Raw genomic sequence first — 16,331 nt, forward strand, 5'->3', positions numbered from 1 at the left:
GCAGACTACACGCACATTATACATTCAGATCCACAGAACCAAATGTGCATCTTGTGTCCGTTAGGGGGCTCCTGAGGGCTGACAAACTTTACTACACAGCAATATCTCAAAATGTAGTGACTGCAAACCCCTCCCCCTTAAACAACTAATGGATGATTTGCAATGACATCTCAGTAGAAAACCTCCCTAAAGAAGCCCCATGAAGAGAGGGGAAACTAAAAACAAATATTCTCTCAGCTCCAACATGACAGTGGCGAGCACTAGCGAGACAGAGAGATGCAAATTTGAAAAGGCACTGAGGTGTGTTTTTTTCCTTAAATATAAAGATATCGAAACCGTACCGTTACCGTCGCCCACAAACCGTGATACATACCGAACCGTGGGCCCACTGTACCGTTGCATCCTTAATACACTGCTCAAAAAAATAAAGGGAACACTTAAACAACACAATGTAACTCCAAGTCAATCACACTTCTGTGAAATCAAACTGTCCACTTAGGAAGCAACACTGATTGACAATAAATTTCACATGCTGTTGTGCAAATGGAATAGACAAAAGGTGGAAATTATAGGCAATTAGCAACATGCACATTTGTGGCCTGCTGGAGGTCATTTTGCAGGGCGCTGGTAGTGCACCTCCTTGCACAAAGGCGGAGGTAGCGGTCCTGCTGCTGGGTTGTTGCCCTCCTACGGCCTCCTCCACGTCTCCTGATGTACTGTCCTATCTCCTGGTAGGCCTGCATGCTCTGGACACTACGCTGACAGACACAGCAAACCTTTTTGCCACAGTTCGCATTGATGTGCCATCCTGGATGAACTGCACTACCTGAGCCACTTGTGTGGGTTGTAGACTCCGTCTCATGCTACCATGCTACCAAGAGCACCGCCAGCATTCAAAAGTGACCAAAACATCAGCCAAGAAGCATAGGAACTGAGAAGTTGTCTGTGGTCACCACCTGCAGAATCACTCCTGTTTTGGGGGGTGTCTTGCTAATTTCCTATAATTTCCACCTTTTGTCTATTCCATTTGCACAACAGCATGTACAATTTATTGTCAATCAGTGTTGCTTCCTAAGTGGACAGTTTGATTTCACAGAAGTGTGATTGACTTGGAGTTACATTGTGTTGTTTAAGTGTTCCCTTTATTTTTTTGAGCAGTGTATTTATATATATATATTTAATCCCAGCCCCCGTCCCCGCATGCGGCCTTTTTCCTTTTGGTAGGCAGTCATTGTAAATAAGAATTTGTTCTTAACTGACTTGCCTAGTTAAATAAAGGAAAAATACAATATTTCCATCAATGAATAGGCTAAAAAGCCTTATTTTTATTTTATTTTTTTCCTTCCGGACAATTGAGCGGCGGCAGTTTTATTTATCGGCTTTTCATTTTTTTGCCGGCTATTACTGGCTAACGGAAACCCTGTGCTGGATATCACTTTTCTCCCGGCACGGTACCCACACGCCGTCGCATAGAACTAATTTGCTGTTTGTTTCCGAGGCCACAGGCATTTTCAATCTGGTTATTTGGGTGTCAGTGGTGATTAATGGCCCAGAGATATTATTTCACGGGGGTTTCAGTAAGATTCCACGGCACTGAGAGAGCCTAAACAGTAGGCTCAGACCTGCAGTTAGAAATCTAATCTGTAGTTGGTCTCTGTTTGTTTCAAGTGGAAGAGTGTTCAGTATGTAGCAGTCACCACTAGGGTTGCACATTTTGGGGAATATTCAGAGTTGGAACCTTTCCATGGGAATTAACAGGAATATATGGGAATTAATGGAAATATATGCTAATTAATATTAATACCATTTAAATGTAGACGTTTTTTTGCATTGGATATATTTACCATATCATGTGGAGACAGAAACATAAACATTTTATCTTATCATAAGTAGACATAATTTGCAAATGTTTAAATCCTTCCAATAAAAAAAAAAAAGCGATTTAGTTGCGAATTGTACTTAAATTAAATGAGTTGACTCTTCACATGGGATGATTTCACTGAACAACAAAAGAAAGGGAATTTGATGTTGAATGATCCATCGCATCTCCCAGAAAGGTCTTCAACATAAAATGATAGTCTAGAAACGAAAGTTTTGGTTGTCTTCCTCTCAGGCTTCCATGTCTTCTCCCTGGACCTTCTCAATGTCCACCTCTTGAACATCAGACTCTGAGGCCTCATCTTCACTGTCACTTTCCAACCTTGTTGAGGATGGCTCGTTGTCAGGCTCAAAAAGCCTAAAATTTGCCCGGATGGCCACCAATTTTTCAACCCTTGTATTGGTCAGCCTGTTGCGTGCTTTGGTGTGTGTGTTCCCAAAGAAGGACCAGTTGCACTCTGAGGCAGCTGATGTTGGTGGGATTTGGAGGATGATGGAGGCAACAGAGGAAAGAGCCTCAGATCCACAAAGTCCCTTCCACCAGGTGGCTGATGAGATCTGTTGGCACGACTGCCATATTACATCTCCATGCCAAAGCCCTTGCTTGGAAGTGTACTTCGCCACACTGCCAAGAACCTTGCCATCATCCAGGCCAAGGTGGCGAGACACGATAGTGATGACACCATAGGCCTTGTTGATCTCTGCACCAGACAGGATGCTCTTGCCAGCATACTTTGGGTCCAACATGTGCGCTGCGGCGTGTATGGGCTTCAGGCAGAAGTCGTCACGCTTTTTGATGTATTTCAGAACTGCCGTTTCCTCTGCTTGGAGCAACAGTGAAGTGGGCAGGGCAGTACGGATTTCTTCTATTACATCTGCAAGCAGAGTCTGAACATCAGACAGGATGGCATTGTCTCCCTCAATCCGTGCAATGGCTACTGCTATAGGTTTCAGGAGTTTCATGTTGCTTACTACTCTCTCCTAAAATACATAATCCAGGAGGATCCTCTTGATGAGGCTGTCCATATCGGCAGACTGTGATATGGCCATTTCTTGGAGAGACTCCTTCCCCTGCTCTTATTCTTTTCACTTTGCTTGGTGAGGTAGATTGCTGATATAAGTTGATGACCCTTCACATACCTAACCATTTCCTTGGCTCTCTTGTAGAGTGTATCCATTGTTTTCAGTGTCATGATGTCCTTGAGGAGCAGATTCAATGCATGAGCAGCACAGCCAATTGGTGTGATGTGAGGGTAGGACTCCTCCACTTTAGACCAAGCAGTTTTCATGTTCGCAGCATTGTCTGTCAGCAGTCCAAATACCTTCTGTGGTCCAAGGTCATTGATAACTGCCTTCAGCTCATCTGCAATGTAGAGATCGGTGTATCTGTTGTCCGTTGTGTCTGTGCTCTTGTAGAATACTGATTGAGGGGTGGAGATGATGTAGTTCATTATTCCTTGCCCACGAACATTCTACCACTCATCAGAGATGATTGCAATACAGTCTGCTTTCTCTATAATTTCCTTGATTTTCACTTGAACTCTGTTGAACTCTGCATCCAGGATATGAGTAGATAAATCATGTCTGGTTGGAGGGATGTGTGCTAGGCGAAGAACATTCAGAAATCTCTTCCAATACACATTTCCTGTGAGCATCAGAGGTTAACCAGTTGCATACACAGCTCGAGCAAGACATTCATCAGCGTTTCTCTGACTACGTTCCTCCGTTGAGTTAAAAAACTCTGATTCCCGGAGGACCATGAGCGTTTGCTATCAATCAGGTGTCTGATTCATCATTTTCACCTCGAATAGAAGTAGAGGGTTTTTTGTCAGAGGTTGCTTGTTATGAGCGCTGAGGGAACTTTATGCACTTGGCCAGATGAATCTGCATCTTTGTTGCATTCTTCACATATGATTTGGCACAGTATTTGCAAATGTAAACAGCTTTTCCTTCTGCATTAGCTGCAGTGAAATGTCTCCACACATCATATAGTGCCCGTGGCATTTTCCTGTAAAGATTATTAAAAAATGAGTTAAAAAAAAACAAATACAATTCCATGTGCAAATAAATAGTTAAGCAGTTAGATTAAACAACTCCTTTGTAAGATCAACAGGTGAATTAACACTCCTCAGTTAGCAGGCTCAAGCAAGCTAAAACCCACATGTTAGCAAAAACTAACTAGCAGAAATTGTTAACAAGTTAACAAGTCAAAAATGATTTAAATACACTTTTCTGTAGGCTACTATTTACTAGTTAACAAAAAATCATGTATGTCATATAAAATATATTCACCCCACCCAATATTGTAATCAAAACTTACCAGAAAGCATGTAGTCCTTGGCTCAGACAGTGTTGTAGTGTGGGCTCAATAGCATCTCATTAGTGTGCAAGATCTTGAGAATCAGCTGTACATGTGATGGAAGAGTGCACTTCACATGTGGTGGAAGAATTAACTGTGCATGCAGAGGGTTGCAATTCCATTGAATTGGGGATAGTTTAACCAAAATATGTCACAAGACCTAGAATTGCCCCGTGTATCCAACAAAAAAGGTTCACTGTTATAAGCTAGCTTTTTTGATGAATTTAAGCAAAATTCCCCAAATTCAAGAGCTTAACTTCCATGGAAAATTTCCTGGAAAATTCCGGAAATTTACCGGAAAGTTTTCGACCCTTTCGACAGAGACACAGTGCCATGTTTTAGAATATAAAACATCTCAAATCTATATACATTTAGATGTACTCTGGAACAAATTGCATTACTTTGTTGGTTTGTTCTATCCTTGATGACTAGTTTAACTTTTCATTTGATTGTCCCACACACAATTGCAGGAGACACAGACATGCTCCCACATACTGTACCTTCCGGTCTGTCTCAAAGTGGAGAAGGTAACTATAAGTGGCAATCGTTGAGATGTCTGTGGAGAGTAATGAGTAAAGCAGACCACCGAAACAGACAGCTTTTTGGATTTGGCAGAAACTTGCTAGCGTGATTATTCTCCCTTTAATCTTGCTTGTGCAGACAAAATAATCATCCTCTTGTCTGAGCTGAGGCCCGCTGCAGCCAGTCTCCTGCATCCTGTTATGTCTGATCAGCACGTACGTACGTATGTATTACTGCTAGATCATACATATGTATGTATGTATGTATGTATGTATGTATGTATGTATGTATGTATGTATGTATGTATGTATGTACAGTGGGGAGAACAAGTATTTGATACACTGCCGATTTTGCAGGTTTTCCTACTTACAAAGCATGTAGAGGTCTGTAATTTTTATCATAGGTACACTTCAACTGTGAGAGACGGAATCTAAAAAAAATCCAGAAAATCACATTGTATGATTTTTAAGTAATTCATTTGCATTCACCTTTTTCCTCTAAACATAACGATGGTCATTATGGCCGAACAGTTCTGTTTTCGTTTCATCAGTCCAGAGGACATTTCTCCAAAAAATACGATCTTTGTCCCCATGTGCAGTTAGTTGCAAACCGTAGTCTGACTTTTTTATGGCGGTTTTGGAGCAGTGGCTTCTTCCTTGCTGAGTGGCCTTTCAGGTTATGTTGATATAGGACTCGTTTTACTGTGGATATAGATACTTTTGTATCTGTTACCTCCAGCTTCTTCACAAGGTCCTTTGCTGTTGTTCTGGGATTCATTTGCACTTTTCACACCAAAGTACGTTCATCTCTAGGAGATAGAACCCGTCTCCTTCCTGAGCGGTAGGATGGCTGCGTGGTCCCATGGTGTTTATACTTGCGTACTATTGTTTGTACAGATGATCCGGGTACCTTCAGGTGTTTAGAAATATCTCCCAAGGATGAACCAAACTTGTGGAGGTCTACATTTTTCTTTCTGAGGTCTTGGCTGATTTCTTTTGATTTTCCCATGATGTCCAGCAAAGAGGCACTGATTTTGAAGGTAGGCCTTGAAATACATCCACAGGTACACTAAATCATCCCCCGTTTGGCGAAGTTGGCTGTCGTTGTTAGGAAGAAATGGTCTTCACAGTTTGCAATGAGCTAGGCAGCCCAAACTGCTGCATACACCCTGACTCTGTTGCAAGAGAAGTGACACCATTTTTCTAGTTCAAAGAAACTCATGTTAGCAGGCAATATTAACTAAATAGCAGGTTTAAAAATATATACTTGTGTATTGATTTTAAGAAAGGCATTGATGTTAATGGTTAAGTACACATTGGAACAACGACAGTCCTTTTTCGCGAATGCCACCGCATCGATTATATGCAACACAGGACACGCTAGATAAACTAGTAATATCATCAACCATGTGTAGTTAACTAGTGATTATGATTGATTGATTGTTTTTTATAAGATAAGTTTAATGCTAGCTAGCAACTTACCATGGCTTCTTACTGCATTCGCGTAACAGGCAGGCTCCTCGTGGAGTGCAATGTAATCAGGTGGTTGGACTAGTTAACTGTAATGTTGCAAGATTGAATCCCTGAGCTGACAAGGTGAAAATCTGTCTTTCTGCCCCTGAACAAGGCAGTTAATCCACCGTTCCTAGGCCGTCATTTAAAATAAGAATGTGTTCTTAACTGACTTGCCTAGTTAAATAAAGGTGTAAAAAGAAATTTTTTTAAACGGCCAAATCGGTGTCCAAAAACACAGATTTCCGATTGGTATGAAAACTTGAAATCGGCCCTAATTAATCGGCCATTCCGATTAATCGGTCGACCACTAGTATGTATGTACCAGTCAAAAGTTTGGACACACCTACTCATTCCAGAGTTTTTATGAATTTTTACTATTTTCTACATTGTAGAATAATAATGAAGACATCAAAACTATGAAATAACACATATGGAATCATGTAGTAACTTAAAAAGTGTTAAGCTAATCAAATATTTTTTGTATTTGAGATTCTTCAAAGAAGCCACCCTTTGCCTTCATGACATCTTTGCACACTCTTGGCATCCTCTCAACCAGGTTCATGAGGTAGTCACTTGCAATGCATTTCAATGAACAGGTGTGCCTTGTTAAAAGAACATTGTGGAATTTCTTTCCTTCTGAATGTGTTTGAGCCAATCAGTTGTGTTTTGACAAGGAAGGGTTGGTACACAGAAGATAACCCTATTTGGTAAAAGACCAAGTCCATATTAACAGCTCAAATTTGCAGAGAAACAACAGTTCATTACTTTAAGACATGAAGGTCAGTCAATCCTGAACATTTCAGGTACTTTGAACGTTTCTTCAAGTGCAGTTGCAAAAACAATCAAGCGCTATGATGAAACTGGCTCTCATGAGGACCGCCAAAGGAAAGCAGGACCCATAGTTACATCTGCTGCAGAGGATCAGTTCATTAGAGTTACCAGCGTCAGAAATCAGCAATTACCTGCACCTCACATTGCAGCCCAAATAAATGCTTCACAGAGTAACAGACACATCTCAACATCAACTGTTCAGAGGAGACTGCGTGAATGAGGCCTTCATGGTCGAATTGCTGAAAAAGAAAAAAAACACATCTAAAGGATACCAATAATAAGAAGAGACTAGCTTGGGCCAAGAAACACAAGCAATGGAAATGAGACCAGTGGAAATCTGTACTTTGGTCTGATGAGTCCAAATTTGAGATTTTTGGTTCCAACCGCTGTGTCTTTGTGAGACGCAGAGTAGGTGAGCGGGTGATCTCCGTATGTGTGGTTCCCACCGTGAAGCATGGAGGAGGAGGTATAATGGTGTGGGGTTGCTTCGCCGGTGACACCGTCTGTGATTTATTTAGAATTTAAGGCAGCAGCATGGCTACGTCAGCATTCTGCAGCTATACACCATCCCATCTGGTTTGTGCTTTTGTTTTCCAACAGGACAATGACCCAGCACACCTCCAGACTGTGTAGGGGCTATTTGACAAAGAAGGAGAGTGATAGGGTGCTGCATCAGATGACCTGGCCTCCACAATCACAACCTCAACCCAATTGAGATGGTTTGGAATGAGTTGGACCGCAGAGCGATGGAATAGCATCCCACAAGTGTTCTGCATATGTGGGAACTTATTCTAGACTGTTGGAAAAGTATTCCAGATTAAGCTGGTTGAGAGAATTCCAAGAGTGTGCAAAGCTGTCATCAAGGCAAAGGGTGGCTCCTTTGAAAAATCTAAAATATATTTGTTTAACACTTTTTTGGTTACTACATGATTCCATATGTGTAGTTTCATAGTGTTGATGTCTTTACTATTATTCTACAATGTAGAAAATAGTAAAAATAAAGAAAAACCCTTGATTGAGTAGTGTGTGAATTTGGACTGGTACTGTATATATATATATTTATATAGATACATTTTTGTCAAATTGGTCCCGTATTAGTGTTTTCCATCCCTGGGCTAGGCCATAGTCCAAACGACTCAGCTGGATAGTATCACAGGGGGGCAGTATTCTCTCTCTTGCTCTCTCTGTCTTTGTCTCTGTGTCTGTCTCCCCTCTTTCTCTCTCTTCCCCTCTGTCCAAAAGGCAAAGAAACCACCCAGGGAGAAAATTACTCTGTGAAGTGCTTTCCTTTTCCTGATCTTTGATACCACTTTGATAATCACAATTGTGTTTTTTGTCATTGACCCCCCCCCACCCACCCCCGCCCATAAGCAGAGCCCGAGAGTGGTTCTTAGAAAGACTGCAAAGTTCTAACTCTCCTGAAATGCATTTTTTGGGTTGACCTTTTCTTTTGTTTGTGTGCCCCATGCTTTTTTTCTGAATCCCATATCATCCCCCAGAGTCACCATGGCCTTCAGAAGCACAACTAATTTTGCGACTTGTTACAGAGGTCTTCCCTGTGGCAGGACTCCTGAGTGGCTGGCTGTGCCTCGTTAGGATGCAGCTTCCAGGTTGCGAATTTCCACCGCTTTCTCCACAGAGCTGCTGCTCATTGCTCCCGTAGGCTTTTCATTAGAGAGACAAAGCTCAGCAATCATCTTACAGGTTGACCCAACCTTGAGCCTTGATCCCCCAGCCCAGCCCACTGGTTCACAGAGCTCAGCCTCTGCCCCAGCACCTCTTCAGCCCAATCCATTCCTAAGTCCTTATGGCACAGACCAGCCGGCTACAATGGAGAGCTGCAGACCCAGTGCTGAATGCTGGTTTGTCCTCATACTCTAGGACCCTGCAGACCAGGAACAGGAACGTGCTGTCCGGGGCCCTCTTTTGGCTGAACCTACAGTATATTAATTGATTTAAATTCAGGCATATACACATTGATATCGACATGGATATCTGTATGTATCGATAAGTATATTTCACTGGTCACCCCCAAAGCCAATTCCTCCTTTGGCCACCTTTCCTTCCAGTTCTCTGCTGCCATTGACTGGAACGAATTGCAAAAATCAATGAAGCTGGCGACTCATATCTCCCTCTCTAACTTTAAGCACCAGCTGTCAGAGCAGCTCACAGATCACTGCGCCTGTACATAGCCCATCTTTAAATATCCCATCCAACTACCTCATCCCCATACTGTTATTTTTATCCTTTGCACCCCATTATCTCTACTTGCACATTCATCTTCTGCACATCTATCACACCAGTGTTTAATTGCTCAATTGTAATTATTTTGCCACTATGGCCTATTTATTGCCTTATCTTACCTCATTTGCACACACTGTAAATAGACTTTTCTATTGTGTTATTGACTGTATGTTTGTTTATTCCATGTGTAACTGTGTTGTTGTTTGTGACGCACTGCTTTACTTTATCTTGGCCAGGTCGCAGTTGTAAATGAGAACTTGTTCTCAACTGGCCTACCTGGTTAAATAAAGGTGGAGAGAAAAAAAAAGGCTCAGTCCAAATAAGTTATTTCAGGTGTTGCTTTTCGAAAACTCTTCTCTCAGTGTGATGTATTGCATTGCTATATATACTTTGTCAGAAACCTGCATCCTGTTTTTTGCACATGTTCTTCCCACCATTTAGCTGGGTGACAGCCGCAGCATGCAAATGGGCTTTCGAAGTAGGAGATTTGGATGTGAGATATATGCTCTGTCAACAGAAGTTATGAGGCGAGGGAGGGCTGCTGATGAGATGTGTGATACATGCTGAGCTAAGAGTTGATAGCCTGAATACAGGATGGACATCATTGACAGACTCAGGAGTGTTATGGCCCTATTTATAGCCTGATGGTGTTGGTGTCAATGACTGGTGCCAATTCTGCAGCCAGGCTTAACGCTCTATCTCTTTCTCTCTCTTCTCTGTTCCACTTAAGTGCTGCTCCGTTGTGATGACTGGTTGACGCTCTGAACATTATTAATGGCAAGTTTCTCCTCTCTCTGTTTTCTCAGTTCCGTCTCCGATGTCTTCGCTGACAGATGCTATGAGTAAGTTATTCTGCTCTTCAAACATATTTAATAACAAAACCTTCACACACAACACTGATGTTTGGAAACATGCAGCCTGATCATCATGTCAGCTCCTGCCATGTTGCCATATCAGGGCATCTGTTGGAGATGGGCAGTCTTCAGCTCAATTCTGCTAGCTGGGTTTTTGTCATTTGGAGTTAGCTGATGCGAGGAAATTGCCAATAGTAGTAATTGTAGGCCTCACTGATGGGAAGATTGGATCTGAAATTGCTGACGCAACTGCTAGGACAGCTGCCGTGCTTGACTTGACACGGATTAATGTTTTTTCAACTAACAATCTGCTAATGTTAGGTTTGGTTTTCACCAGGCATAATGGGACCCATGTCATCCAAAAAGTTATACTTTTGACTCATCTGTCCATAGAACATTATTACAAGAGTCTTGATGATCATCCAGGTGCTTCCAGGTGCTTTTTGGGGAAATTGAGTCAACTTTTTGGACAGCATGGGTTCCATTATGCCTGGAGAACACCAAACAATGCATTCCACAGTAAGAACCTTATACCAAAGGTGGTAGGGTGATGGTTTGGGATGCTTTGCTACCTCAGGACCTGGACGACTTGCCTTAATAGAAGGAACTGTGAATTATGCTCTGTATCAGATAATTCTACAGGAGAATGTCAGGATATCTGTCTGTGAGCTGAAACTGAAGCGCAGCTGAGTCATGCAGCAAGACACTGATCCAAAACACACAATGTTTGCGTGTGTCTACATGAAATAGATTAAAAAGCAACTAATTAGAAGTTTTGGAATTGCCTAGTCAAATTCAAGACCTAATCCCATTTGAGATGTTGTGGCAGGACTTGAAACACACAGTTCATGCTTAAAAACCCACAAATGTTGCTTAGTTAAAGTAGTTCCGCATGCAAGAGTTGGCCAAAGGTCCTCCACAGCGATGTGAGAGACTGATCAATAACTACAGGAACCATTTGGTTGCAGTCATTGCGGCTATAGATGGCACAACCAGTTATTGAGTGTAATGGGGCAATTGCTTTTTCAAAAATAATTGTTATTTGTAAACTCAGATTCCTTATCTAATAATGGGTTTTGGTTGAAGATCTGATAACATTCAGTATCAAAAAATGCAAAAATTTAGAAAATCAGAAAGGGAGCAAATACTTTTTCACAGCACTGTATCATAAACCTACTCCCAAGGTTTTGGTCCCTCAAGTCGTGAGGCCCCCTACAGCCTATGACTGTTTGAAGTGTAGTCAGGCAAGGTGCAGCTCCGGTTCACTCCACCTCAGAGTAATGATCAGTCCTGTTGCACAGCTGGTTCCCATGTCATGGCTGGTGTTTATATTCGTTATGTATCTTATTCATCACATGCGCACATTACATTTACATTTAAGTCATTTAGCAGACGCTCTTATCCAGAGCGACTTACAAATTGGTGCATTCACCTTATGACATCCGTGCAGATACAGAGCCTTTGAGCAGAAAATCTGTCAGACAGCGCTTTAATATACCCAATCATTGCATACAATTCTAAATGATAATTAGTTTATTAAAAATAGTTTTTGGGCCACGATTAAAAAACTATCTTTATTTCTCAACTGGTAATTGAGGCGTGCTTCCCATTCCCCATTAAAATGCATCGGAAGGCAGGCTTCATCAGTGTGTCACACACCACTTTGCAATGAGCTGGAGGCAGTATGCATTTAACTACTTAATTGAACATTTTACTGAGGTATGTTTTCCTTGCTTCAAAGTAGCCTTAGCAAAATTGGACCATATCCGTGGAGGCAATTGTTTTTACAAAGGCTTCCAAATGCCATTGAAACCAGTACCCTATTTTTCTCATGTTCTATTGGTTTTCAACTTCCTTTCGTTGTCCGTTAGCCAAATGTACATAATGTACATTGGCACGTAGCCTACTGCCTTGTGCGCATTGCTGCGATAATAACGTTAATAAATAATATCTTATCAACATTTTAAGCTAAATTTTCTGATCTGTTGCATCAGATTCATTGCTGTAAAAATCTGTTTTATTTAGGCCTACTGGTTGTATGGATTTGGGATATATCTCCACACACTGTGCCAGAGTCTGTTTGGGTTATTTCTTTCTCAACAAACTGACCAATAGAATAGGTCAACTTTTCTACTATGGGGGATAGTAGATTGAATTAAATTGGCAAAATTATATAGCCTAATTAGCCTACTCCTTTCTATGCAGAAATACATTTAAAAAAAATGCTCAACTTAATTGAGCGAACAACAGTAGTCATGTAACCTATCTTATTGGCACCATTATTATTGTTTGGTCATTGCCACCTCCAGTTTAAATGGACGTCATATTCTATTTGTCTCCCCTTCTCGTAGGCCTATTACAGTGGATATGGACAATGCCGTTTTTATTGATTTGTTTGTCAGCGTCAGCAGAGTAGGCTACCCTGTAATTTTTCGGATTCAAAAAGATTCTGCTGTCTCCAGTCATATACAGTAAAGTGAAACTCACGCAGCGTCTATGTATAGGCTAGTGATTATGCTGTTCGTTAATCATCTTGTTGGCTGAGGGAAAGTAAATGTGGACAGTTATTCTACCATCGACTTGCATGTTCTCTTAAAATGAATGACCATAATCTAAGTGGGATTTCTGTCATTCTGAGCACCGTGTGTGGACGCCCTAAATTGGATCCGATAAATTTAAGTGCTGCTGGTCAGATGTCCGGCGCCATATTTTCATAACGGAAACCCTAACACTTTGTCACATCACATGAGATTTGACAGGAGCTCTGTCGTGACGATGCCTGCCAAGGATCCTCCCATTCATAATGCACGTTTGTTGCCACAAAACCAATTAGCTATTTATTTTGCAGATGTTACATAGTGGAGTTTCCGTGAGCTGCGGTCACATCTCCCTCTAAACCCCATGATGCCCATTCTTTCCACGATAAGGAGTACTGAAGTGTGTCTCCTGACATTTTACTTTCTGCACAGACCTGTTTGTCTCCCAAATGTGACACTGCTTTTAAATTAATACCCTCAAGAGTGGGAGGAAAGTTATTTAAGAAAATAGCACCTAACTGACAATGGAGCATCTATTGAATGACTTTTCCGAGTTGGTGCCCGTGCTAATGTGGTGATTTCCCATGAATGGACTTGGGAAAATTAGAAATTTATGTTGAGTCCCAGATATATAGCGCTGGGCATTCCCTTGTCTTCAAAACAGCTATGGAACCTGGTCCATGTCACGTGAATGCTTGTTTTCCAATCAGTGTGCAGAAGCGCTGTAGTCATTTTTGGACAGCCCTCTCATTGCCAGGTGTTCATGGTGCTGTTGTTTGTCAACGCTCAAGTCGAGGATGGCAAGTACAAGTCTGAGAGTTGACTCTGAAGAGAACAACTCTCATATGGAGAACCAATTATAGCATGTTAATAATTGATTGGATTTACATAGCGCTTTTCTGCTAGCTGAGGTACTCAAAGCGCTTTACATAAAAGGGCAGGATTTTCTAAACTCTGTCCTTGTCCCCAGCTGAATCAGCTGTGTAGTGTTAGGGCAAAAACCAAAACATGCACCCCTTGGGAAACTTACCTCATCCGATGTGTAGCACCCACCAGGGACTGACCAGAACCAAACCTGCTTAGCTTCAGAGGCAAGCCAGCAGTGGGATGTAGGGTGGTATGCTGCTGGCATGTAAAGCCTGTGCCTTACTTGGTGTGTGCATTGTGCATGCTAGTTAGGATGTCATCATTTGAAGCTTTTTTGTTTGTGTGCTTCCCCTTGCCTCTTTAATGTAGGAGAACAAAGGGTCGTTCGCATACATTCACCTTGATGAGAGCCAATTGGAATATCAAACATGGTAGGACAATAAATTGGACTCCTCTCTTGTTGTGTCTCTGTCATTGTGTTTGGGGATAATCAAGGTCACACTTCATCTCTGTCTTGCTGACCTTTCAGTGATGTCTATAGCTGCCACCGTACGCTCCTGATGTCATTCTTCCTCTGCTGGGCTGAATACACAGCCTCACATCTCTGCTTTATACAGCCATTCACAACTCCCCCTGAGAGCTGGAGCTGGGAACGACTGGTGAACTCATGAGCAGGAAGCCATGACTTAGTTCTTAATTGTAAAGTAATGATTGCAAGACAGGGAGAGTTTCCCTCTGAAAGCATGTAAAAGTCTTATCTGTAACCTTTGGTTGTGGGGGATGGCTCTTAACAAACCAATAGTATACTGCTCTAAGTTACCTCCCCATACCCATCCCTCTCTACCCCCACAAATGCGGATCCATGAACCAAATGTGGTTTTCCCTCTCTTCTCTGTCCGTCCAGTAGTCATATCCTTCCACCCCCACCTTGCACCCAGGTTTATATCCCTCCACCCCCACCTCACGCCCAGGTTAGTACCCCCACCGCCCAATGGACCTTCTTGTGGACTATAATATTGTGAACATGGCCTTTTTATTTACTTTTCCATGTCCACTGATTACGTTCCTGAAAGACCTGATTTATGTACATGAATAGGCCCTAGAATAGGCCCCCGGTGAGTCCTAAGGAATTCCAAGAACAAGTTTGGTTGGTGGCCAAAGTAATGGTTGCAGAGGGGCAGACAACAGCCTTCCCTTCTTCTCCTCTTCTCCTCTGACTGGCATAAGGTAGGCAGGCCTAGACCTGGTCTTGATTAGATACCTACAGTATGTACCTAAGGTAAATGTGTTCACTGCTGAATATCCAGATAGAGATGGAAATAACCGAGTCTGTCAAATAGGTCTTAATGAAATCTTTACCCAAACAACACGACTTATTGAAAGGTTGTTCTGACACCTGGAGAAAATTACCCTCACAGAGTCACTTAAAAAGTTACTGTGCATTTCACAGGAACTTCATGGAAGTTAGTTGTCTAGAAGTTGCTGTGAATTTTGGGTTACCTAATTGGCAACCAGCTGTCACTAAGTAATTGTAAAATTCACAGTAACTTAATAGCCAGTAACTGGCAACTAACTGCCATTAACTTACTGGCAGCTTAACTCGCACAAATGTTATTGTAAAATGCACGGTAACTTACTTGCAACTAGCTGCCAGAAGGTTTTCTAATTACAAGAAAGCTTATAACATTACTTGACACCTCCTAACCATTCTTTGTGGTGAGCACACTTGGGCTTCACTGTGCCTCAACCTCTTGGTTGGCATCAAACTGACCTTCCTGACACACCATCAGGTCAGTGAGCATGACAGAGATGAGCCATAGTTACTGTGAATTTTACAATAACTACTTGCAGCAAGCTGACCAGTGACCAACTGCGATTAACTTGCAGCAGACTTCCCAGTGACCAACTGCCATTAACGTGCAGCAAACTTCCCAGTGACCAACTGCCATTAACGTGCAGCAAACTTCCCAATGACCAACTGCCATTAACTTACTGGAAAATGCACAGTAACCTCTTTTTAAAGTGTAGCCCTTGATTGTCACACGCTATTACACATTTTGTAGAACTGGGTGCTCAACCTTAATAATCAACATAGCGATAAAACCACTTAAACTGGTACAACACTTCCACTGTTGGCACAAGTACAACATATTTTAGACCATGCTCCCAAATATGCTAATGAGCCCCCACCAACATTTCAAAGTGCAGTGAAAGTAAGTTAAACAAGTAATTTTTCAAATTTTGGGAGGAAAAAACAAATGCGCTCTAAAGTATTGTTCACATTGGAAGTTTAATGCGACTCGAATCAATTTTTTTTGAATATTCGATTCTAATCGGTTCTTTTTCCTGCAATATAAACAGCCAAAAAGCACATGGAATCTGGGATTTCAAGCCACATTTCAAACCACCTTTGGGAATGTGCTAGAAAGCTAAATGGCTAACTAGCTAGCTAGTTGACTACTGTGGCTAGCCAAAAAGGACTTGTTTTGAAAGTTGGATCATCTTATCCTTTGAGGATTTAACTCGTGTGGTGTTTGTTTTTGTTATTCATCCAATGTTCACGGGTCTGATGGACCAACAACATTATTGGGTTTTTAAAACAATACAGCCATAACAATTTACGTAAAAATACTTAATTCTTAGCAATATAGACAGCATACATGGTTAATAGTTGCCATTTACCTCTGCTGAATCACATTTATCAATAAAAACGCAATTTTTTGGG

The 16,331-nt window shown here is 41.7% G+C and overlaps 1 protein-coding gene across 6 annotated transcripts in view; it reads left to right on the top strand.

Annotated features, from left to right (window-relative positions):
- The window catches only part of LOC129847225 (E3 ubiquitin-protein ligase RAD18-like), an 88,757-nt gene that overhangs the window by 58,247 nt on the left and 14,179 nt on the right, over window positions 1-16,331 (top strand). For all 6 annotated transcript variants that reach the window (XM_055915045.1, XM_055915044.1, XM_055915047.1 and 3 more), the window contains one exon: window positions 10,155-10,190. In XM_055915045.1, coding sequence (XP_055771020.1) covers window positions 10,155-10,190 — 36 coding nt within the window. The remainder of the gene's footprint in view (window positions 1-10,154; window positions 10,191-16,331) is intronic.

The sequence above is a fragment of the Salvelinus fontinalis genome, chromosome 3 (assembly GCF_029448725.1).
Source record: "Salvelinus fontinalis isolate EN_2023a chromosome 3, ASM2944872v1, whole genome shotgun sequence".
In the NCBI taxonomy this organism is placed as follows: Eukaryota; Metazoa; Chordata; class Actinopteri; order Salmoniformes; family Salmonidae; genus Salvelinus; species Salvelinus fontinalis.